Genomic DNA, 23,727 nt, shown 5'->3' on the forward strand with positions numbered 1-23,727 from the left:
TGTCTCCTCACAGAACAAGGATATCCCAGCATGCTTTGCACGCCGGCTGTAGATTTTCAACAGGCAGAGAAAATGGGGAGAGCTACGAAGTTTTAAACGTAAGTTTGTTAAAAACTAGCCGTAGAAATCTAAAAAGCTTAAAGCGGTTCAGTTTATAGACATTTTTCGTTTGTATATTTGTTCTTTAAATTATATTTTAGGCATAAATCAGCCAGAACGAGTTTATATCGCGGGTCCCAGTTATTCCCGTGCGTGTGTGTGTGTGTGTGTGTGGGGGGGGGGGGGGGGGGGGGGAATTAAACTTGTTATTTGTTTTAAGGACAACGGAGCAAAGAAGCGTTTTTATTAAGCTTAGAGGTGAAGGGTGAAGCTGTTTACGCACAACAGAAGTTCTTCTGTGAAATGTAGTTTTACATTCGGGGATTTACACAGCTGACACGTTATAATGAAGTAAAAAGTTTGTGTGAAGAATATAATTTTTATCTTCTCATGTGGATAAATGTAAAAATGTGTTTATTGCCTTTTTGTCACCTGTGGTCTCTGATTTTCTCTGTAGGACTGCAGGTGTCCAGGGTCAGGAGAGTCTTTACCTGGTTGTCATCCTGGGAGAGAAGCCTTCTACTGTCATCGTGTTAATGTTATTTAGCAGTTTGATGTTTGAACACATTTATTAAAACAAATACTAACTGATAACTCTTTCTGGTCATTGATTTTATCACCAATTTTATTATTACAGATGTTTTTGAACATGTTACATGAACAGAAAATGAAAAGACAAGATTATTTATAATAGGTTAAACTTATTTACAGATCAAAACCAGTATGGACCAGTTTTGTACGGTTAAAGCAGGATTAACCTGAGTGACTCTTCCTGGATCATTTATTTAAACTGAGTGAGCAGGAAGTCTTTAACAGTGCAGCTGGATCTGCTGCAGGAGGATCCAGGCGTGGATGGAGGGCTGGAGCAGACCGGTGGCTGGACCTTTCTGGCCAGAGGAACATCATACAGGACGGTCTGCAGAGAGAGCTTTGGGACGCTTCCTCTCACTGTCCACTCCATCGTCCATCTACAGGGACTGCTGGGCTGGCTCAGACGACGGCTGTTACGTCTGTGTGAATGACTTGCCTGTTAACAGTAGTGGTGGTCTGCTGGTACTTCCTGCAGGACAGAGCACCACTGACCTCCTCCACACACATCTTCCTCACGCTCATCCTGCAGACCCACAACTTTACCAGCACCGATGCAGATGTGCAGCACAGTGTATGCTGACCTGTAATAGATTAAATAAGAATTTGTTTGTTTTTTATAGAAAAATGTAAAACAACATAACCTGCAGTACACTGGTTCTGTTCAGTTTAAAGAAAAGCAGCAGGGAAAACTACAGAGAATTTACATTTTTAAGACAGATCTAATCATTATTAGGCTTAAGTTGAATAAACAAAAGCACATTGAAAACAGTTCATTTTATTAAAAAGCCTGTTTTTTAAAACGTTTTACCCTCATTTGATGCAAAATAAGTTCTACGGTCCAATTTACATTAGAAAACATCCTACTGCATTCAACATTTATAATGCATTTGGTTTATATTAATTACCTACATGATAATACTCTGTAGTAATGTGTTGTGTATGTTTAACAAGTTCATTCTGTAGCTTAAAACATACATGAAACCATCTAAAGTTAACATGTAAGTCCTGAAAGCTTCTAGAATAAACAAAGTTACTTTACCTGAAAACGGTTGTGAACAAACGCTGCTGATGGACGTGAAGCTGCTGTAGCTCCTTAAAGAAGTTGTCACTTCCCCCTCAGAGTCTTACTCCACCCACGTATCAATTTTAAAAACTGCAACATTAGTAGGCGTTGCCTGGAGGACCGAGAGGGCGGAGCCGCGGCAGTGACGAAGACGACGGCTAACTAGACGATGCTAGCTCCCTTCACTCTGAGCAGTCATTAGAAGTGGAGGACGTTTCTCCCCCTCCTTACACAGACACTCGAGAAGAAAGGGACCAAGTCTATTTGGAGGAGACAAGCGGACCTGAGCCTTATTGTTTTGAGCGTGTGAGTTGCCTGAAACTCCAGGAACCGACCCAACAGAACCATCTCTGAATGTAAGTAGCCGTTAGCCATAGCATCAGATTAGCTGCAGGGTTTGTCTCCACGGCCCTAGAGCTAGTATTCAGCATGTGTTAGAGGTTTATCTGCTTCAACACACCTGGCTTTAATCAGGCAACAAATAGCTGAGCTGCTTAACAGCTAATCCAACCTGTTAAAGCAGGAAAACCACTGAAACGTGCTGGATAGCAGGTCTCCAGGAGCCTTGGGCTTAAGTTACAGTCTGCTGCATAAAGTTATGAAAATATCCCATGAGAAAATTATTATGTAATGTGTTCAGCCCACTAAAACTGCCCTGATTTCATTATTTATTTACTAATAACAGCTACTCTCTCGGTTCTAGGTCCTCTGGTGTCTGCAGCTGGTCTCTAGTGTCGTCAGGATCAGGAGCTTCCAGAAGAATGTGCCTTTCAATGACTCTTTCCCCCTTATTTGTTATATTAATTAAATAAATCTCAATTGATATATTTCCTATTTTTGTTCATGTCCATAAATACTTAAACATGCTTGAAATTAAAACAAGCTTTTAACAGTGAGGTGCTAGTTTAATTAATCACAATAGAGCTAGTTAAACATACGACAATGTGATAATTCAATTAATGTAATTTATAAATATCCATTAAAATATCAAAACTAGAATCAAAATGAGATATTTGGCAGCACAAAAAACTTGTCAAACACAATATTTATTGTAATAATTGTAGGCAGACAGGAGACAGAGCTGATGGAGGTTCTCAGTCATCGAAGGATGGCTGAAGGCTTTCCAGGAACAGGAGATGTGGTGTTGTCTCTTCTCTTCTCTCTCTATTCTGCCAGATGAGCTGATAGGTTACAGGTGTGTGAGGACATCCTCATGCTGTCACAACCAGATGACAGGAGTTATCAGGTGATCAGCCAGGCTAATGATGAGATGCAGAAAGAAAACAAATCCAGGACAGCGTACAATAATATGTGGTGTTGCTCACCTTATGTGCTCTTGTATTAACGTGTGCCTGCCTCATGGTGTAGAGTCCATATTTTGCTGAGTGTCCTGCAATAATGCAGGTTATTAGTTAATTTACTTTTGATAGCAAAAACAAAATATTTAATGTAAAAGTTATTTACCAGGTGAATCAGCTCACACGTCACCACCAAGTGTCACAGGGCCAGAATCAGTAGCCTCCTTCATGATGTCATGATGTAATCACATACTTATTTAATTGTTAATATCTTAAAAATTCTGAAATGTTTTAATTTTTTTACCTTGAACAGTTCACTGAGCTTGCACTGTCACTGAGGTGGAAGCTGGAATCAACAGCAGACACCTCACATCGTGGTCTTTTCAGGGGGTGTGGACGCTGCTCTGACTTTCTGGAAGATGAATTTCCGTCATGATCCTTCTGTCACAAGACACACTGCGGCTGTGAGCTCTTCTGGCTGGCTATGTACAAAAACAAAGAAGCAGCACATTTATAAATGTTTAAAAGAGCATACAATCACGTGTAACAATAATCTGTAAAACAAATTAAAACTAGAAGGTAATAATAAAATGTTTACATAGAAGATTATTAAAAATAATTCACCTTTGCTACGCCGGTAAAGCTTCACATCAGCCTGGACAAGTGCATTCTTGCAGCTAAATCAGTCTGACAGCCAGTGTCTTGGGTAGATTTAGCCTGAAAACAAAAATAGAAGCACATTGTTGTTGGGAGTTTATAAAGTCAGATAAAATACAAAAGAAACTGTCCTATATAGGCGCTTTATATCATTCCTAGTGTGTGATCGTTGTTATAACGTAAAAGTCAGTCACACATGATGTGGAGAGCCTGAAATGCGACCTCCTGAACAGAATTCCTCACAGAACCTGTTCACAAGCTGGATTTCACGCTGTAATGCTGTCTGTCAACTAGTGCTGTTAGTTAGAGCCACTGTTGCAGAATTACCGACTGACTAGCTAAATGAAGTGAACCACGTCTCTCGGACTTTGCATTTAGGTAGGGAATTGTCTTTAGAAGATGTTAAAACTTTATTTAGCGTACTCACCTCAGACTGGAGCCCGCCGTGGTGGGGGAGCAGAGTCGGTGGGCTGCATCTAAATCGCGGAAGAGCCACGGTGGGCACAGCCTCCCTCTTCAAACGGAGAGTGCAGAATCGCGGGTAAAATGCTGGTTGCAAACTACAGCACCAGACGGGAGTCCAGCGGAAAGGACTGCAACCCCACAGAGCTACTGCAACCATACTACACTACACCATCTCACCATGCTAACACGATATGGAGCACTAAACCCGAACTACTTTCCTAATTACACTAACAGCCAAACACTAACTAAACTACAATATCCAACAGCCAAGCTAACACTAAATAAGTATGTATAACACTAAAAGCTATGCTAAAGACTAGGATATGCTAATGCTAAATGCTAATGCTGAACTACGGCTAGCCTCCTACACTCGCTTGCAAATCCAACTCCCAACTGGCCGAGACGCTCGATCCTTTTATAACTTTGACAGAGAGCTGCTACGTAGTACTCTACTGGTTTACGTAGTATCTTATTCTTTAGCCATTGGCTAAAATTTATTCAAAATGAGTCAAATTCTATGTTTTAAGCTGAAGGTGGAGCTATACTGTGGTATTGAGGCAGAATTTTTAATTTTTAAAGAAAATGCACCAAAATGCTAAAATAATGAATACACACATTTAAAACACTATTAGACACTCATTTATACAGTTCATCAGCAAAAAAAAACAGTTAATTTAGACGTTACTTGCTCTTTAATATTCCTGCTCCATTTTCGCTAGCTTTAGCATTTTTCCTTTGCGTGTAGCTGCCGCCACGGCTGTGACGGGACCTACGGGTCACCGTAGAGGTGAAGGCTAGACTGTCCGAATTCAGAACTGCTGACTTCCGGTTTTAGCGGTCTTCAAGGACCCGGCCTTGCTAGACCGGCGAGGATCCGTACTCATAAGCGCCTTTCCTGTGGATTCGGACATTCGGAGTGTCGTCTCTACAGCTCTGCCCTCCTCTCCCAATGATTGGACAGGAATTCGAGAAACGTGATTGGTAGCTAAGACTCGTGCTCTCATTGGTTCCACGCAAGTTCCTCCCACTGAAGCTAGAATCGAGACAAAAAGATCTGTAACACTGTATGATTTTGGTTTGTACCTGTAGAATAAAATGTGTATTTTGAGAGTTTTGATTTCAAACTTGTACCTTGATTTTTTTCAATTAGGAAGTCTGCTAGTTACAAAACAAAAGTTTCATGTTTCTGAATGAATGTTTGATTTTACAAAATAAAAAATACATGTACAAAATACAATGTTCCTGTTACAAAACAAGAATACAAGTACGAATTGAGAATTACAAGTTACGAATCCAAAGTTACATGTGATGAAACATGTTCGAAGTTACAAAACTTGGTACAAGTTACGCTGAATATTGTACAAGTTACGCTGAATATTGTCCCAATCCTAGTTCCATACTGATAAATTTCATTTTGTAAATGTACATGACAAATCGTCTTCATACTCCAGGGTTACTTGTGGAGTACCACAGGGTTCAGTGCTTGGAACAATTCTTTTTACTATGTATATGCTCCCAATTGGTAAAATCATTAGACGGCATGGGATAAACTTCCACTGTTATGCTGACGATACTCAGTTATATTTATCCATTAACCCTGATGAACCTAATCGGTTGGGTAGATTACAGGCTTGTCTTGAGGACATAAAAAATTGGATGACTCTAAACTTTTTGCTTTTAAATCAAGACAAGACGGAAGTTCTCATCTTTGGACCAGAAATCCAGAAAAGGAGATTGCTTAGTCAATCACCTGACCTGAATGGCATTACATTAATCTCCGAGAACAAAGTAAGGAACCTTGGTGTTATCTTTGACCAGGACATGGCATTCAAATCCCATGTTAAACAGGTTTGTAGGATTTCCTTTTTCCACCTTGGGAATATTGCTAAGATTAGAAGCATCCTTTCCAGGAGTGATGCTGAAAAACTAGTTCATGCATTTATTACATCAAGACTGGACTACTGTAATTCATTACTCTCAGGAAGTCCACAGAATGTAGTTAAAAGTCTTCAGCTTGTCCAAAATGCTGCAGCTAGAGTTCTGATGAGAATTAAAAAGAGAGATCATATCTCTCCTGTCTTAGCTTCCCAACATTGGCTACCTGTTAAATTTAGAATAGATTTTAAGATCCTTCTTCTCACATATAAAGCTCTTAATAATAAAGCTCCATCATACATCAGTGATCTGATTGTTCCATACGTTCCTAACCGAGCACTTCGCTCTCAGACTGCAGGTTTACTGGTGGTTCCCAGAATATCTAAAATTAGGATGGGAGGCAGATCTTTTAGTTATCAGGCTCCTCTCCTGTGGAACCAGCTCCCAGCTTTAGTCCGTGAGGCAGACACCTTGTCTACTTTTAAGACTAGGCTTAAAACATTTTTATTTGATAGGGTCTATGGTTAAAATCTGATGTTAGCCTAAATCTGGACAAGTGGGGGAGTAGAGGGAGGTGGAGTGTACAGTCGGTAAAGACAGCTCTCCCTTGCCCTGCCTCCAACATGCCACCATCTAAATAGGAAAGATTATCCAGAGTTATCTCTGTAGTTATGCTGCTATAGGCTTAGACTGCTGGAGGATACACTGACCTCTTATTACACACTACTACTTTCTTCTACAATCTGCTCTTTAACTGTATTATTTTCTGCAATTTCAGCTGTTAACTTTATTTTCTCTGTAGGTGTTTTTCTCCCCAGAAGAAGCTACAATGATGTTCTGCTGAGCTGTGGTGGCCTCATGGAGGGGGCCATCGGCTAGCACACTGCTGCTAACCACTTAAAACATTCTCCCTCTCCTGATAATAACTTTTTGCTTTCCTTGATGTTGGATGTGCTACTGCTAGTTTATCTGTTTAATTATAGATCCACAAGGATAAATACAATAAAGTTTATCTCTCACCAAATAGAATATTTACTAAGAAATCACAATAACTATAGACACATTACTTTGTCGTGTGTGTGTGTGTGTGTGTGCGTGCGCGCGTGCGTGCGCGCGCCTGCTCTGTCTTCTCGATCCTCAGTGAGTCGTGGAGGATAACTGCTTATACTGAGCCAGGATTCTCTGGAGGTTTCTTCCTGTTAAAAGGGAATTTTCCTCTCCACTGTCGCTTTATGCTTGTTTAGTATGAGGATTGCTGTAAAGTCACTGAAACTAGTCAAGAAAAATCCAAGAAAAATTAAATGCCAAATTCCCCTGCAAAGTGCGTCACTGAGAGTTTAAAACAAAAATTATTCTTGTGCAAATATTGGTGTATTCACCTTTAATACTAGTTATTAAAATGCAGCAGTTGCTGGATTGGTGCTGATCAAAGTGGAGTGCATCAAATAGAACAATATTAACATAAAAGTGAGAAGTGCCCCCCCCACCCCCACCCACCACCACCACAACCACCACCACAGCTGGAAAAAATCCTAGGGGAAACACTGTATAACGGTAGTGCGACTCGTGTTGCGAATGACCACAGTCACCAATTCTTGCCATGTGTCTATGTATGTATGTAAGTCTGATCTTGGAATTGTCTGTACTGAAACAATTGCCCCTCAGGCAATCAATTTCCCTCTGGGATTAATAAAGTATTATTGAATTGAATTGAGGTGGTGGGCATCTCATTCAAAAGCCTATGAGAAGCTGGCCTCACTAGCTCAGAAATATCTAGCCACTCCAGCCACTTCCCTGTGAACGACTTTTCTCAGTTGCAGGTCACATTGTGAACAAGAAAAGGTCAGCTTTACTTTCGGAAAACATGAACAAGTTAGTTTCCCTCAGCAACTGGCTGAAAGATGAAAAAGCTCAGTAGATTTGAAAGGTGATGTGTAAACAAGAAGATCAGTTTCAGTGCAACATGATATAGTAGTTAGGCTTGCTTGAGCAACTGGATTAGTGATTTTGATTTAATTTAAAAGTTTTATTGAAAACATTTTTTTAACACAAAAACGCAATGGATGACTCAAATTGTGTATGATAAAAATGTGGTAGGCCACAGTTATGCTTTGACTACATTTATTGCTTTCAGTTCTATTGAATACTGTATTGTACATCCTAGTTAATAGGAATACCAAAAAGGAAGCGGTGGGACATTGTAAAGACAAATATTATGGTGTGTAGTATGTTTCAGCTTGATTTAAACCATCATTATTTGGCTGTGTTAATAAACAGACATAATATGAAAATTGTGTATCTGTATCCTGTTATTTATCTTTTGGTATGCATTTCAGAAAAAAACTGGTTAGGATTCAGATGTGGTTTCAAATAGTGAATAAACCTGATTAATCCACTGAAAATTCTGATTAAAATGTGTAATAATTTGACAGCCCTATATATATATATATATATATATATATATACATATATACACAATGTCAGTTGTTGTAGTCATATTTACAATAATTTCATTTAGACCAAAATAATATGCTTGTATGATGGATTTCTGGTCTGGGTCAATTAGGGATGGGTACCTTTGACATTTGAATCGATCCGGTACTAATTCCCGGTACCTACGAGTCGATACCGGTACTTAACGGTATCAATTTTCGATACTTTTGAGTGTTTATTATTTTAATTCTCTTTTATAATTAAATATATATTTTTCTCAATATATAACCATATATGATAAATATCACGATAAATAACATACAAGTTTGTATTTTAACATCGTCCTTGTAGTTTTATAAGCTGATAATTAAACTGAAGCAAACATCTTTACTGTGAACTAAATTTACTGTGTATCTTCATTCCTTTTGCCGTCCTTTTTCATTTGATTTTTCCTACTGGGAAGTTAGAATTTCCGAGGAGAAAGCGAACGCACCATTAGCTGGTAACAACGGTGGCAATGGAAGCTAACATATCAAGTTAACGTTATCTTTAACAGTTTATTTAGCTGCTGGAGCAGATTAAAACGATGATGCCTCAAACTTAGATCGTTGTCGCTGGTTTTACCTTCACCCATTCACCCGTCGCATTTAGTAAAGTAAAGCCAAACTTTAGAGCGCGTTCATGTTCTTCTAGTCGGAAATTCGGAGTTCCGAGGAGAAAGCGAACGCACCATAGCGAAACGGAAGCTAACAAATCAAGGTAACGTTATCTTAAACATTTTATTTACCTACTGGAGCAGATTAAGATGAGGATGTCTCACTTAGATCGTTGTCTGTCACTAGTTTCATCACCCAGTTACCCATCACATTTAGTGAAGTGGACCCAAGCTTTAGCGTGCGTTCTTTCTACCATGCTTGCTCTGTTTACAACGGGCTCGCAGGGACCGGCGACATAACGCTCTTGCGCATGCGCAACTGTCTTGGCAGTACCGAAACGAGGCACCGTTTGAAATGACGTGAATCGGTGTTCGGTCGGTACTATGGAATTCGGTCGGTACCTTAAAAAGTACCGAATTCGGTACTCATCCCTAGGGTCAATGCTTTAGAAGTTAGAAGTTAACCCATTAACTAGGGCTGGGCGATATGGCCTAAAGTCAATATCACGATATATTGAGGATTTCACCTCGATAACGATAAATGGACAATAACTACAGGTATGCGCATAAAACAAAAGTTGTCCACTAGATGGGGCTGTCACATGTATCACGTTGAGTCACATTTCTATGTGACTCAAGGTGGTACAACTTCTTAAAGGTAACGTTGCCAACCTACACACATCCTTTCTATTTTTTTTATTATCAAATTTATTGACAGGAAAAATGATTTCGATATAAGTCAGAAATTTCGATAACGATAATTTTTCGGTTTATTTCCCAGCCCTACCATCAACATATAAAAAATGGACATTACCCCATTGCTCATAGTTCTCCCTGTTAGTTGCTGCTGCTGACTGAATGAGGCATCGCAAAAACAAGGCTCATCTATGGCCACTGGGTTGGCTGGCATACCTGCTGAACACCTAAGGTATGCTAGCAGTAGTTAGCACCACTCCTTGCTATCTGCATTTCATTATTTCTTGCTCATGGATGTTTGCCTGATTCAGTGCTAGCTGTTCTGTTGGTCCCAGTGATGAAAGACAAGGGTTGGAGAGGTGGTAGCATGGATACCTATAGGTCCATTGCTCTGGCTAGCACTCTCTCAAAAGTCTTGGAAAGAATTCTGCAAGACAGAATTAATGATGCCTTAAAAATCACAGCCAATCAGTTTGGCTTTAAGTCTGAGTGTGGTATAAACATGTGTATAAATGCCCCTAAAGGAAATTGTGACCAAATACAGAAACCAGAACTCCTCAGTCTCTATGTGCTTCATTCCAGCATTTCATTCATTGTCTCAGTTATCTTGTTTCAACCATCATTCATCAAAATTTGTTCATTATTGTTCCTAACCCTCAGTTCACATCTGCCTGCTGCCCGTCCGGCCTGCACTCCCACCGCTCACCTTTCCTGAAGTCCTGGACAATAACCCGTTCAACTCTTCAAGCCACCACCTTGCCTACAAGCTCACCATCTCCTCAGATCTGACTCCTTCCCTCCCCCTCGAGCCCTCAGCTACCAACAATACAGTAGGCCACAACTCTCCGTTCACATCAGCTACCAGTCTGCAGCCAGTTTATTAACTCATTTCCAGAATCTCTCGAGCCCGGGAAAATCGCCACATGTTGTTTTCTCCCTCAGTTTTCCTTAAATAAACCCTGTTTGCTTTGATTTCCTGTGTCCGAGACTGATTCTCCGTGTCCTGGTACAAAAACTCAACCCCAGCATGTCAACTATTCATAAAGCTGCTGCAAAGAGGTGTTACAAGATACATTGTACACATCCTGGTTTATTGGTATGGTAAGCAAATGTTACACATAAAATGGGGTAACAGTATCTCTGAGCTATTTAAGGTCAGTAATGGAGTCAGACAAGGAGGTGTTCTAGCCCCTCTTCTTTTTAACCTGTACATGGATGATTTATCAGTGAGGTTAAAGGTCAGCAGGACTGGTTGTGCAGTGGGTGGTGTCATAAATCATCTGATGTATGCAGATGATTTAGTGGTTCTAAGTCCGAGCACCGCTGGTCTACAGCAGCTACTAGATATCTGCTCTGACTACAAGTAGAACACAACATTGTGTATAATGCAGCTAAAAGTGTGGTTAGGATTCGCCGGGCCGAGGAGGACGAGCAAATGAAGTTTCCAGAGTTTTATCTGCCAGACTCTGTGATTAGTGTCACCAAGAATGTTAAACATGTTGGTCATATCATCACTGAGGACATGAGAGATGATGTCATGTACAGGCAGTGCTGTATGTTATACGCTCAGAGAAATACACTCACTCCTAAGTTTGAGTCTTGCTCTGATAAAGTAAAGATAACCTTGTTTAAGGCTTATTTACATATCTGAAAGGTGGCAGCCCTACCTGTGTCCATGCTGTCCAGGTGGTGAAGAACACACGATGAATCAGTCCCAGCTGATGGATGATCCTGAAGTGGTAGCAGGTTTTCTTTAGCCGTGTTTAGCTAACAGCTGCAAAAGAAACAAAGCAGGAGAGCTGATTAAGATGCTGCTTCAAAACAACGCAGGAGATTAAAGATACAACGCTTTGGTTCTGATCAGCTGAGGACAGATCCAGTCTGGAAAAGAGGACCTTTGGTCACCTGAGTTCACGGAGTAGAACTAACCGCTTTTTCCTCCAGAGTCACATTCAGATTCGGGGCTTTTCCGTCGGAGAGTGTGAGCAGGATGGATCAGAGAGCGAGCAGCGATCCTGCATCATGACCAACTCAGATGAGCGAGTCTGATAGAGGGAACCTCTTCAATCTGATGAAAGCAGCAAAACGAGCGCGTTTCTCAGAGAGGCCAAAGGAACAGCAGCAGATCCAGAGGGCAGGAAGTCTAGAGAAAAGCTTTTCTGACCCACAACCCACAATTCTGGAGCTCCGATTGTCATGAAGATCGCAGAATATCTTCTCTGGTTCTGGAAAGAACTCACCAAGTTGTTGAGGAGAAGAAAGTTTCCACAGCCTGGTGAGAAGATTTCTGCAGCAGCAGCAGTTAAACGCTTTAGCTGATCAACTCTCCCAGAGACTGAAGACATTTTTACTGCAGAGCCTCAAATATTCTCCTCACACACCAGAACAACAAGCTAGCTCTGCTAGCAGCTTCCGGTTTCTGCTTTTTCCGGTGGTCGGTATCCAGTGTAATGGTGCACTACCGCCACCTGCTGGAGCAGAATTAACCACCTGTGTGTTCAGAATGGGACTAATAAAACACAACTTGTGGTAAATTTCCCAGATAATGATCAGAAGAAGCTGAGACAGACTGGATGCTTTGTTGTTTGAACTCAGTTGATGAAGTTTAGTTTAATTTAATACAAACGTCCTAAAAGTTCCATCAAAAAGCTCCTGAACCCAAAACAATCAAGCTGCTGATGTTCTACTGAACCTGGATCAGCTGATTCCAGCCTGAAGCTTTTCACACAGGAAGTATCCTATAAAAAATAAAGCATCAGAGTTGTTCAAGGACAGAAGGAAGAGAGACGTTCATGCTTCATGTTCTACCTTGATGCTGTCACGCACGAAGAACCCGGAAATTGTTAGCAGCGTTAGCTTGTTGTGTGGGTGTGAAATAAAATGTTTAGGTTTCATTGATTTAATCCTATCAACTAATGTCTTACTTTATGCCTGGAAGCACTCACACTCAGAGACACCCACATACACACACACTGTTCTTCCCATACACACACTGTCTCTCTCACTCCCATACACACACACACTGTCTCTCTCCCATTGACACACATACACACCTCTGGTCTTTCCTTATCTTCTTGTATAAATAAAACTCTCAGGGCAAAACTCTTGGCAGTTGGCCTCGTGCTTCTGCCCTTGTTGCATTCTGATGACTTTGTCTGCTTAATTGTTTGTCTCCCTTTTTTCTTCGACTGCAGGTAATGGGTTATTGATAAATATGTTGATAAAATCCATAACATAATTTGGTCCTTCGAGAGCCGGGGTCCCGAGTTCACCTCGCGGTGCCAAGAGCCAATGCCGCAGAACTGTCGACAACCTTTATAACTCGGATTTCAGAAAACACGATAGTTTAACAAATCCTTGTTACACACCTAATTTTATAAATGGGATTTAAATGTTGAAGATTCAATTGTTTTTGTTGATTCAATTGTTGAGCCAAACCTCACTGTCTCCTTATCATAACCCAAACAGAAGGAGACTGCTGGAGACTGCTAGGCTACGCTGACCTATTCACACACAGACGTCGGTGGAGCCTGACACTTTTCCAAAGTAAGATAGTTGGCTGATTCCTCTTGATAATCTGCTATCTATCTGATGCTTGTGCATCTGCTGAATACCAATAAAACTTGATAATGAGAGTACACCAAAGTAATATTAAGCATAGTGTAACTCCTGATAGGAGGTTAAGTGAACAGACTTGAATTGTCAGGTTTAGAAGTGATGACATGTTTTGTTTGTTGAACCTAAATTACCTTATCATTAGGAAATAAGAGATTGATATATGACGTCCTAAACTTTCAAAAGTATTGATTGTGACTTTTTACATTATGTATTGATTGTGACTTTTTACATTATCGTATCTTGAACCTTGATCTGGTTCGCTTGCCTTGAGCGGAATCTTAGACATTATCCATTAGAGATTATCCAATATCATTATAAACTTTATCCGTTAGAGGTTTCTAGATACCATGGTTTTATCCATTATGGTGGCATTTGACTTCTTAAAGGCAGTGGCGGATTTAGCAATTTAGGGGCCCAAGGCGAACACAGACATGGGGCCCCTTACACCAAATTTTCGACAATCTTACCTTTAACTGGATTTGCGAAACTCTCCCCTCTTCTGACATGAGTTATTTGCCCTTTTTATTAGTCCTCCTCTTTTTTCCTGCATTTCCCTCCCTTTGAACGCTTTCAATATTTGCTCTGCTTTCTTTTTCCTGTCAGTGTTCCTGTGCTTTTGTCTTTGTTTTTTTTTTTTCTATTTTCCATTTTGGTCTGTTTTCTTCCCTTTAAACATTTTCCATTGAATTCCTTTCTGCTTCCTTTTGATGTTTACATAGAAAAACGACGTCACTTTCAGAAGTGAAAATAAAAGCTTTTATGAAGCATGCTGATTCTTTCTCTTATTGGAGCCACTAGGATAACTCCATGTCATGCTTAATGTTTTGACTATTGCTTTAAGTTGTTACGAACGCTCCCGTCTCTCTTCTTTTTCTGCTTTCTCTTCTTCTTATTTGTGGTCTTATGGCACTTGGCAAAGAACAATTTGGTGCATTACTGCCACCAACAGGATTGGAGTGGAATGACTACTAATCACTTCCTGTTTGTGCATCGCCATCTTAATAACCCTCTTATGACCATAATTATAACAGGGCTGCCTGGTATTTTTTTTTAGTCTTATGGCTGTAAAATTGTAATAAAAAGTGCAAAGTGTGTGTAATTCTTCTGCTTTTTTCAGAACAACCTCATCTTTCAGTGTATGGTTTGTATTTAGAATTTATTTCTATTAAAGCCTTTAAAAAATTCAGCTTAAAAGTAAAAAAAAAACGGATTTGAATTTTTTACACTTACTGTATTACTGAACAGGAATTTCAAAATTACTGGGCGAACAATTTGGAGTGAACTATTTAAACTTTGAACTGTAATGCATCTATTCTTAAAAAAGTTTGAACCTTGGTATCTTTTTTAGCAGTTTTTAAAGAGCAAGTCACATCAAAATCAACTTATTTTAGCTGATAACTAGTATAAATGAGTGTCTAATAGTGTTGTAGACATGTGTAGTTATTATTTTTGCATTTTGATGCGTTTTCTTTGAAATCTCTAAATTCTGTCAACAAACATCAGTCTAGCACCATCTTCAGCTCAAAAGTATAGAACACCTTTATTTTGAGTCGGTTTTAGCCAATGGCTAACGAGAACAATGCTACGTATTTCAGAAAAGTACTACGTAGCAGCTCGCCGCGGCCTCAACCAGCCTTGTAGCACGCGGGGCTCGTAAGTGAGTTGTGCTGTTGTTAGCATTAGCATTGTGTCAGAGTCTCAGCAAAACTTCTAGTATTAAAATTATTTAGTTCGAGGAGCTTGGCTGTTAGATTTTGTAGTTTAGAATTCTTTTACATCAGACTCTTTCACCAACTTGGTGGAGCGTTATGCTGGTTTGAAGAGCATTTCACGAATTAGTCCAAGCCGTTCCAGTAGTTAGCCGGATCCCGCCGACTGCCGCTTCCCCAAAAACGAAGATTTTGGGCCCAATCTGAGGCGAGTAAGCTAAATAATTACTTTTAACAGCTTCTAAAGATCGTTCTCTGACTAATTTTGCAGCTATTATTGCTATATTTCTAATTACAAAGTAGGAGAGACGTGGACGGGGTTCACGTAATCTAGACAATCAGCAGGCAGCCGCAGGCTCGAAGCAAGTGTTGTGTGTGTTATAATGTCACAGACTGGTTTGGGTTGAGTTTTTGTACCAGTTAGTAATATCAGCGCTGATGCAGTGCAGGAGGGACACTGACGAGCAGCTCCTCCTTCTGCTAAAAAGCTGACCCGGTTCTGAACTGGAGTCTGGTTCTCATTAGAACATGTCTGATTCTGGACACTGAGTTAGCTCTGAGAGCAGTCAGATCACTCACCAGCCGTGTTATGAAGCACATATATTAGACAATTTGTTTTGTACATGATCTAAGTTACTAAACTCCCACAACAAGGTGATGTTATATTTTTCAAGCTAAATCTGCCCAAGACGGATGAAGTCCTCCAGCCTGCGACCGGCCCAGGCTAGAATCTTGCAGGTGAATTATTTAACCAACTGTCTTTCTTTACCTTCTAGTTTTAACATTATGTAATTGTTTTAGCTTATTGTTACACGTGTGTTGCTGCTTTTAAAACTATAACTATATTTGCTGTTTTTTAATATTTCACATCAGGGCCGTGCAGAGACCTTTGACGGGCCGGGTGCTCAAAGTAAAAAAAGGGGCACTTATAGAGCAATACAACAAGTTAGAACATTCAGATAATGAGACCCTTGGGTTCAAACAACATAATAAAAATATATCAATTAGTGTCATTAGTGTTAATGTTGGTTCATAAATACTAGTTTTAGTTTTTAAAGCTGACATATCTAGAGATGTTACAACCACAGTTTTGCCCCTGATCCGAGTCCAAGTTGTTTGATTTTTTTATTATCTTCCAATACTGAGTCCTGTTCTGATACCAGGTGGTGATGCAATGCATTATAAAAGAAGAAAGAAGTTGTCCTTCTGTCTGTATTTGTCATTTTGTTATTTTAGCCTGAAAAGGTCACTCATTCAGGAAGTACATTTAACAGAAATCAAGATAATTTGTTGCTATTGCACAGGTGTACAACCAAATATATTTTGCACCTACTAAAGACAGCTCTAATAAGAGGTAGTAAAATAAATGTAAAATGAATGCAACCACAGAGAGTTATCCATTGTGATCTACAGCTATGTTGGCTGAGATCTTTTTCCTGTCAGTAGAAAATTCTTCCCATTCCATGATCTCACTGAACTTAACACTAAACATGAGAGCTCTGCTACCAACCTAACAACAACATCATTTGGGCAAAGGCACCATCATCCCATATGTGGCAGCGGTCTCAGAGAAACTTAGAAGAATCTTCTCCAAACACAAAATCCCAGTAAACTTTAAACCCAACAACACCCTCAGACAGAACCTGGTCCATCCAGAAGACAAAACACCCAAACAGAAGCTCAGTGGGGTCGTTCATGCAGTCCAGTGTGGTGAGGACTGTCCAGCAGATGTTTACATTAGAGAAACTAAACAACAATTACACAAGAACATAACACAACACAGGAGAGCCACCTCTTCAGGTCAAAACTCTGCAGTCCACCTTCACCTGAAGGACAAGGGACACACCTTTGAAGATGACAAAGTCCACATTCTGGACAGAGAAGATAGATGATTTGAGAGGAGTAAAATAAGCTATCTATGTCAAAACGTGAAAACCCCACTTTAAATAGGGGCTGGGCTTAGATTTCACCTTTCCATTACCAATAATGCAGCTTTGAATCTCATTCAGTTTCAGTCAAGGTCACACCTTCCTGCATATAATCAACACAATGACTCACCATCAATAGAGGCCAACGACTCATCAGGAGATGGAGAGGCGGGGTACTCAGAGTAGTTTCTGCTCTTTAAATAACAACAGACCGCTACAGCTTATAAGCTTGGCTCTCCCATACAGGGGGGCTGCCAGAGATTTTGGGCCCCATGAAAAAATATCAAGTTGGGCCCCCTGGGGGCTCGTCCATAGCTGGAGCTGGGGTTCCACCCTCCCAGATTCGAAGGGAGAAAAAAATATAATATATATACTTTATATTAGTGTTTCAGTTTTGCTTAATTATGTAGGTCTACATGCATTCTTACTTATTTACATATCATTTTCATTGGCTGTCCCATTAAACAGTGAATTTCATTCAACAGAATTAGCAATATCACTGCTGGAAAAAGCAGGAAATGCACATGCTGAAAGGTGTTAATCTCCTTTTCCCTTTTACTCCCTTAAAATGTGTTTTATTTATTCTAAAATTTTATTTGATGATAAAATTCAAATTTGGATATCTAATTAAATTTCCATGTTGTGTCAAAGCTTTACATAACTACATTTTCAGCGTTCTTTCCTCTTGAAATCAAGTATTTCTGTATGACTGACAAAATTAAGGATTCACAGCTGACAAGGTGACTTCTTTATTAAGTCTCCATGGCTTCATCATAGACACAAAATGAATAAGCACGCAGTTCAAACCGGAGTCAGTTAGGGTTACATAATTTTTTTAAGTTTGCATGAATACGTATATACTTTGTCCTGACCAAACCTGACATTGGGAAGGTCCAGGCTCTATACATAATGAAATTGATATATGTGTTACAATATAGGCTATCATTTGTGACAAAATCTTTATCCAAGTTACAACAGTCTTTAAAATTAATCCACAACAGGTGGCGGGATCCGGCTAATTACTGGAACGGCTTGGACTAATTTGTGAAATACTCTTCAAACCAGCATAACCCGGTTCAAACTCCATCAAGTTGGTGAAAGAGTAACATGTAAAAAACACTTAACTACAAAACCTAACAGCCAAGCTACTAGAACTAAATAAGTATAATACTAGAAGTTTTGCTGGGACTCTGACACAATGCTAATGATAACAACAGCACAACTCACTTGCGGCTAATCCGAGCCGACTGCTACAAGAATGGTTGAGACCAGTTGAGACTGCAATGCTTTTATAAGCTACAGCCGCAGAGCTGCTACTTAGTACTTTTCTGAAATACGTAGCATTGTTCTCATTAGCTATTGACTAAAACCGACTCAAAATAAATGCTTTATACTTTTGAGCTGAAGATGGCGCTAGACTGACGTTTTTAGACAGAATTTAGAGTTTTCAAAGAAAATGCATCAAAATGCAAAAATAATAACTACACATGTCTACAACACTATTAGATACTCATCTATACAGGTTATCAGCAAAAAAAAAAAGAAGTTAATTTAGGCGTTCCTTGATCTTTGATGATAACACCTCATGAGAGAGGTACTGTAATGTCCCACCATGCAATGATAATATTTTCATCCATCCATCAGTACCTGTGTCCATGCTGTCCAGGTCCAGGTGGTGAAGAACAAACGATGAATCAGTCCCAGCTGATGGATGATCCTGAAGTGGTAGCAGGCTTTCTTTACAAATGCATAAATCTGGCTTTCTTATAGTTTAACAAATCAGAAACTATGTTTAATGCAATCTGCTATTAGTGTATGATAATCCAGTACCGGTGTGAAGAGTGTGGGTGTTGTAGTTGTTGAGCTAGGCATAGGCGTCATTTTAACCGGGGACGCCGGGGACATGTCCCCGGCAAAATTTGTGATTGGCAGCTGTGTCCCCCCCACTTTAAAAAACGCCTGCTGATGAGGATTTTTGTTTTACCAGCTCAGATCTTATACCAGGGGTCGGCAACCTGTTCCCATCAAAGAGCCATTATTACCCGTTTCCCACGGTAATTTTGGATGGACCTTAATAAGCAGTGACTTAAGTGAAGCAGGCTGTCATGGTCCGTGGTGAGCTGTCAGCCTGTAACCATGTTTTCTCCTGAGTACTGTTTTCACAGGTGGGCGTGTCTGAGAGCTCCCAGCTGCAGCTGATCTCACCATCAAGGTCCAGGGGATTTAAGGAGTAGTGTGACACTTCACCACGCCGGATGATTACTCTTTTGGGTAGCTCTAGCCGCCGACCCGACCTTGACTTTGTATCTATAGCGCCAGTGCCCTATACACTGGCACTACCTACTACTATCTTTGCTCTGATTAACCTGACGTCTGAAAACCCCCTTGATGCCCTTTCCTGCTCTCCTCCAGGTTCCTCACAATCTCTCACCAGCTCCAGAACAAGACCCGGATCTCAGCCTGCCTGACACACTGCTTCATCCCCTGGCCGCCCGCTCTCAGCCGCTCACCTTCCAACGTCCATTCCTGTTCCTACACCTCTGGACAAAACAATATCCTTACCTGTGGATCTCCTCAGCTCACCCGGACCTAGCAACCTTCCTGTACAAATACCACTACCTAGAAACAGTAAGACCAGTCTTTCCGACAACGTTTCCATTTGTTTTCGCCTCATATTCACTCTGTCTCCCTCCTTAGAATCTCCCCCCTGGATTCCTGCTGCCAGTCCTGCGTCTCGTCTGCTCCCGTCTCTCACATCGCTCTTTATGTAGAAATAAAAACCTTTTTACTTACTTTCTTGTTCTCCGTATGGTGATTCTGCATGTCGTGGGTCAAGAAACTTCCTCCTGCCATGACACAGGCAGGTCGCGCTAGAAAATTTCGTTTAAAAAGATGTCATAAATGTGTTCCCCCGTCCTTTTTATTTATAAAATATGAAGTAAAAACTCACAATTTAATTTTCATTCATTTGGCATTAATATTTAGTCTACACCCGTGCATTAAGTGGACCATCTTCCAGTAAACGCAAAGCATCCAGCCCATCTCTCCAAATGCGTAAAATGTGCATCAGCCGCTAGTTAGGCGCGCCGCGCGCACCATCAGCTACGCCAGCCCAGACAAGAGCAGAGCAAATAGAGAAAGAATAGAGGATAATTGTGTCTGGATGTGGATTACATTTTACAGCAGCCTGATCATCATTTAAATACGTAACCCATCACCTGGCTTCTAGTCCACGCTATCAGCATTATTTTAATTGGTGTGTGTGTGTGTGTGTGTGTGTGTGTGTGTGTGTGTGTGTGTGTGTGTGTGTGTGTGTGTGTGTGTGTGTGTTTGTTTTCCACTTCAAACACTGGTCTAACCAACCAGACCAGCGTGTCCAGTAACGTATTAATGTTACAATTAAACAGTTTCACTTCATGTAGGCTAGGAACGTTTCACCTGCCGTGGCCCGACCGCTTCTGCTCCACATAAACTTTGTGCGTGATCAAATGTCTCTACGCGTCATGCGTCTCCATATTAGAGACGGGAACAAGCGCTGTTCAGCCAAAGTTTCATAATTTCATAAAAAGAACATTTTTCCAAGTGACACATCCCTCAGAGAGACTGGGTTTCCAGACCGCTTCAGTGAGAGGAAATCTAATCGCATGCGCCGTGGTTCTGCACTGCGCTGCGAACCCCAGATCTTCAGCTCACTGTCCACCGTGGCCGCTCCGAGCCGCACTGAACACAGTGTCCAGTATAAAGCTCTGATGTTCTGATGGGAATATTTTACCTCCGCGATGTGCGTTAACGATTAAAATGTCAGCTCATCATGCGCATCAGTGTGCGTCGGGGTAATTCTTTCAAACCAAGCAACATCCTTGAGTTCATCTGTCAAAATAAACAGTCAAATGGAAATATCTGTAACCTGCCGTTTAACTGTTTTGCCTTCCTGTGAAGATTGTTGCAAAGAGAAACAATTAAACTTGATTAACCCCAGAGCCACCCAGAGCGCATGCGGGAAGATTCCTCCCACTGAAGCGAGTGTTTTCCAAACCCTGTCTCTCAGAGAGACTTGTCACTTAGAAAATGTTCCCTGATTATGAAACTTTGGCTGAATAGTGCTTGTTCCTGTCTCCAATGTGGCGACACATCCAGGAGCCGTCTGAGGAGAATCCCAGAATCTCACATACTCTTCAGCTCAGAAAGTGCCTATATGATTACGCACAAGCGTGACCCGTCAACCCGGTCTCACAGTAAGACCGGGTTGGACCTGTTCAGGTTTACGCAGACAATCTTTACATTTAGAATTGGCATACAGGTGTAAAATTAATGCAGTAAAATATAAAGCATTTTATTTAAATATCCATTCATTATTTTACAAACACAGAGAGCCGCATCCGATGGATGGAAGAGCCGCATGCGGCTCCAGAGCCGCGGATTGCCGACCCCTGTGCTAGCCTACTTTATTGTCCCCAGCAATTTTTAAACCCCACTCAAGTGTATGGTTATTGTGCCCAGCAATTCTGAAAACAAACTGACGCCCTTGGAGCTAGGGCAGATTAAAGTAGGTCAGAGTTGAGAAAAATTGGGTGTAATCGCCCTTTAGCCATTTCCCGAATCGGAAGCAAACTGCAGCCTCGTCAAAACGAGCGCGTTTCTCAGAGAGGCCAAAGGAACAGCAGCAGATCCAGAGGGCAGGAAGATAGAGAAAAGCTTTTCTGGCCCACAACCTGATTCTGGTGCTCCGATTGTCACGACGACCGCAGAATATCTTCTCTGGTTCTGGAAAGAACTCCACCAAGTGTTTGAGGAGGAGAAGAAAGTTTCCACAGCCTGGTGATAAGATTTCTGCTGCAGCAGCAGTTAGTCGCTTTAGCTGATCAACTCTCCCAGAGACTGAAGTGAAGACATTTTTACTGCAGGGCCTCAAATATTCTCCTCGCACACCAGAACAACAAGCTAGCTCTGCTAGCAGCTTCCGGTTTCTGCTTTTTTCCGGTGGTCGGTGACCAGTGTAAAGGTGTACTAGCGCCACCTGCTGGAGCTTAATAAAACACCTGTGTGTTCAGAATGGGACTAATAAAACACATAACATGTGATATCTTCCCCAAACAATTACTTAAAGTAAAGACAAGTTAGTTTTACACCTGATATAATAATTTTGTTTTTTACTCCATTTTTATTTTAATGTTGTTTGTTTTTATTTCATCTGTTTTTCTTTGATGTAAAGCTAATTATGTGTCTGTTGCTGCTGCCTCTTGGCCAGATCGTTGTTGTAAATGAGAATGAGTTCTCTATCGGCTCATCTGGTTAAATAAATAACATTTTAAGTTGTTTCTTCAAATGCACTGACAAACAAGTAAAATAATTTTCCTTTTTGACGTTTCATTATCTAAATGCATTTTATTTACTTATTTTTATATTCTTCATTTAACCAGGAAGGTTCCATTGAGATTAAAATTCTCATTTTTGAGGGAGCCCTGGCCAAGAGGCAGTAAAAGATACAATCACAACACTTTTGTTACAGTTATGTACAAAATTATAGAAGGCAGTTACAACCAGGGGCGTGGGACAAGAAGTAAGCCACAAATTGCCTTATGTTGCAATCAGCACACTTTATTTTCCACATGCATTAGGAGAGATTCTGCCACCCTCAGTCCCTGTGACAAATCTGAAGATTTTACAAGATGTACACCTTTTTATTCTTCCTCTCATGCTGCAAAGTTTCATGTTGACCCCTCCCTAACTTTATTGAAGGCCATCACCTGTTGCCTTGGTAACTGACATCTCTGCTTTCACTCCCTCCTCCAGATAAGATGGGAGACACATTGCCCCATCTGCTTCCTACCCTATCTTCCTTTGCTAAGGCTGCGATGACATACGTCCTGGCCTTTTCCCTTTGAACAGCTTTTAGATGATCTAGTCTGCACCTGGCCTGCGCCTGTTGAGAGTCTCCTTCAGCACAAGCTGAAACCTAGCAGTATAAGCCTGCATAAATCAGCTATAGGTCTAACTCAGTGCTAGGCTGTACCAGTCACAGGTGAGTCATCCATTTGGTATACGCCATCGCCCTGATGCTGCACACAACACTTAGCCTCCTAGAGACCAGAGGAAGCTACGTCAGGATGCTCTTTGTTGACTTTAGTTCAGCATTCAATGCCATCATCCCAGACATTCTTATCTCAAAACTGCTGAGCCTTCAGATCCCTCCCTCCACCTGCCACTGGATAAAAGACTTTCTCACAAATCGACCACAGCATGTTAAACTTGGCTCCCAGCTCTCCTCCTCCATCCTGTTCAGTACTGGCTCTCCTAGGGGCTGTGTGCTGAGCCCCCTACTGTACACTCTGTACACATCGGACTGTACCGCATCCCACCCATCAACTGCCATCTTTAAGTTTGCAGATGACACCACTGTGGTCGGCCTCATCACAGACGGAGACGAGGCAGAGTACAGGGCAGAGGTCAGTAATCTGTCAAGGTGGTGCTCAGATAACAACCTCACTCTGAACATACAAAAAACAAAAGAGCTTATTCTGGATTTCAGAAGACACAGTCACACACGCACGCCCCTCTCCTCATAAATGGAGAGTGTGTGGACCGTGTCCCCTCCATCAGGTTCCTCGGCACCATCATCTCTGCTGACCTGTCCTGGTCT

At 41.0% G+C, this 23,727-nt stretch overlaps 2 protein-coding genes and 1 long non-coding RNA gene across 6 annotated transcripts in view; 1 reads left to right on the plus strand and 2 right to left on the minus strand.

Moving 5' to 3' along the window:
• LOC139061481 (zinc finger protein OZF-like) overlaps window positions 1-22,215 on the minus strand; it is a 34,328-nt gene extending 12,113 nt beyond the window's left edge. Inside the window, exons 1-2 of one of the 4 annotated variants that reach the window (XM_054736768.2) lie at window positions 21,800-22,215; window positions 11,500-11,606 (exon numbers count right to left, since the gene is read on the minus strand). In XM_054736768.2, coding sequence (XP_054592743.2) covers window positions 11,500-11,509 — 10 coding nt within the window. In that variant the 5' untranslated portion in view covers window positions 11,510-11,606; window positions 21,800-22,215. Of the gene's footprint in view, window positions 1-11,499; window positions 11,607-11,737; window positions 12,636-18,734; window positions 19,321-21,799 lie in introns of those variants that run through there. The other 3 variants (XM_070547547.1, XM_054736767.2, XM_070547542.1) reach the window with 3 other exon arrangements.
• LOC129157530 (zinc finger protein 420) overlaps window positions 1-23,727 on the plus strand; it is a 281,855-nt gene that overhangs the window by 137,414 nt on the left and 120,714 nt on the right. The gene's annotated exons all lie outside the window — the stretch shown is intronic.
• On the minus strand, window positions 306-7,533 carry LOC139064278 (uncharacterized). Its single transcript, XR_011517355.1, has 5 exons — window positions 3,676-7,533; window positions 3,356-3,533; window positions 3,218-3,275; window positions 3,079-3,143; window positions 306-2,969 (listed from the first exon to the last, which is right to left on the minus strand). It is a non-coding gene; the product is annotated as an uncharacterized lncRNA (long non-coding RNA).

The sequence above is a fragment of the Nothobranchius furzeri genome, chromosome 2 (assembly GCF_043380555.1).
Source record: "Nothobranchius furzeri strain GRZ-AD chromosome 2, NfurGRZ-RIMD1, whole genome shotgun sequence".
In the NCBI taxonomy this organism is placed as follows: domain Eukaryota; kingdom Metazoa; phylum Chordata; class Actinopteri; order Cyprinodontiformes; family Nothobranchiidae; genus Nothobranchius; species Nothobranchius furzeri.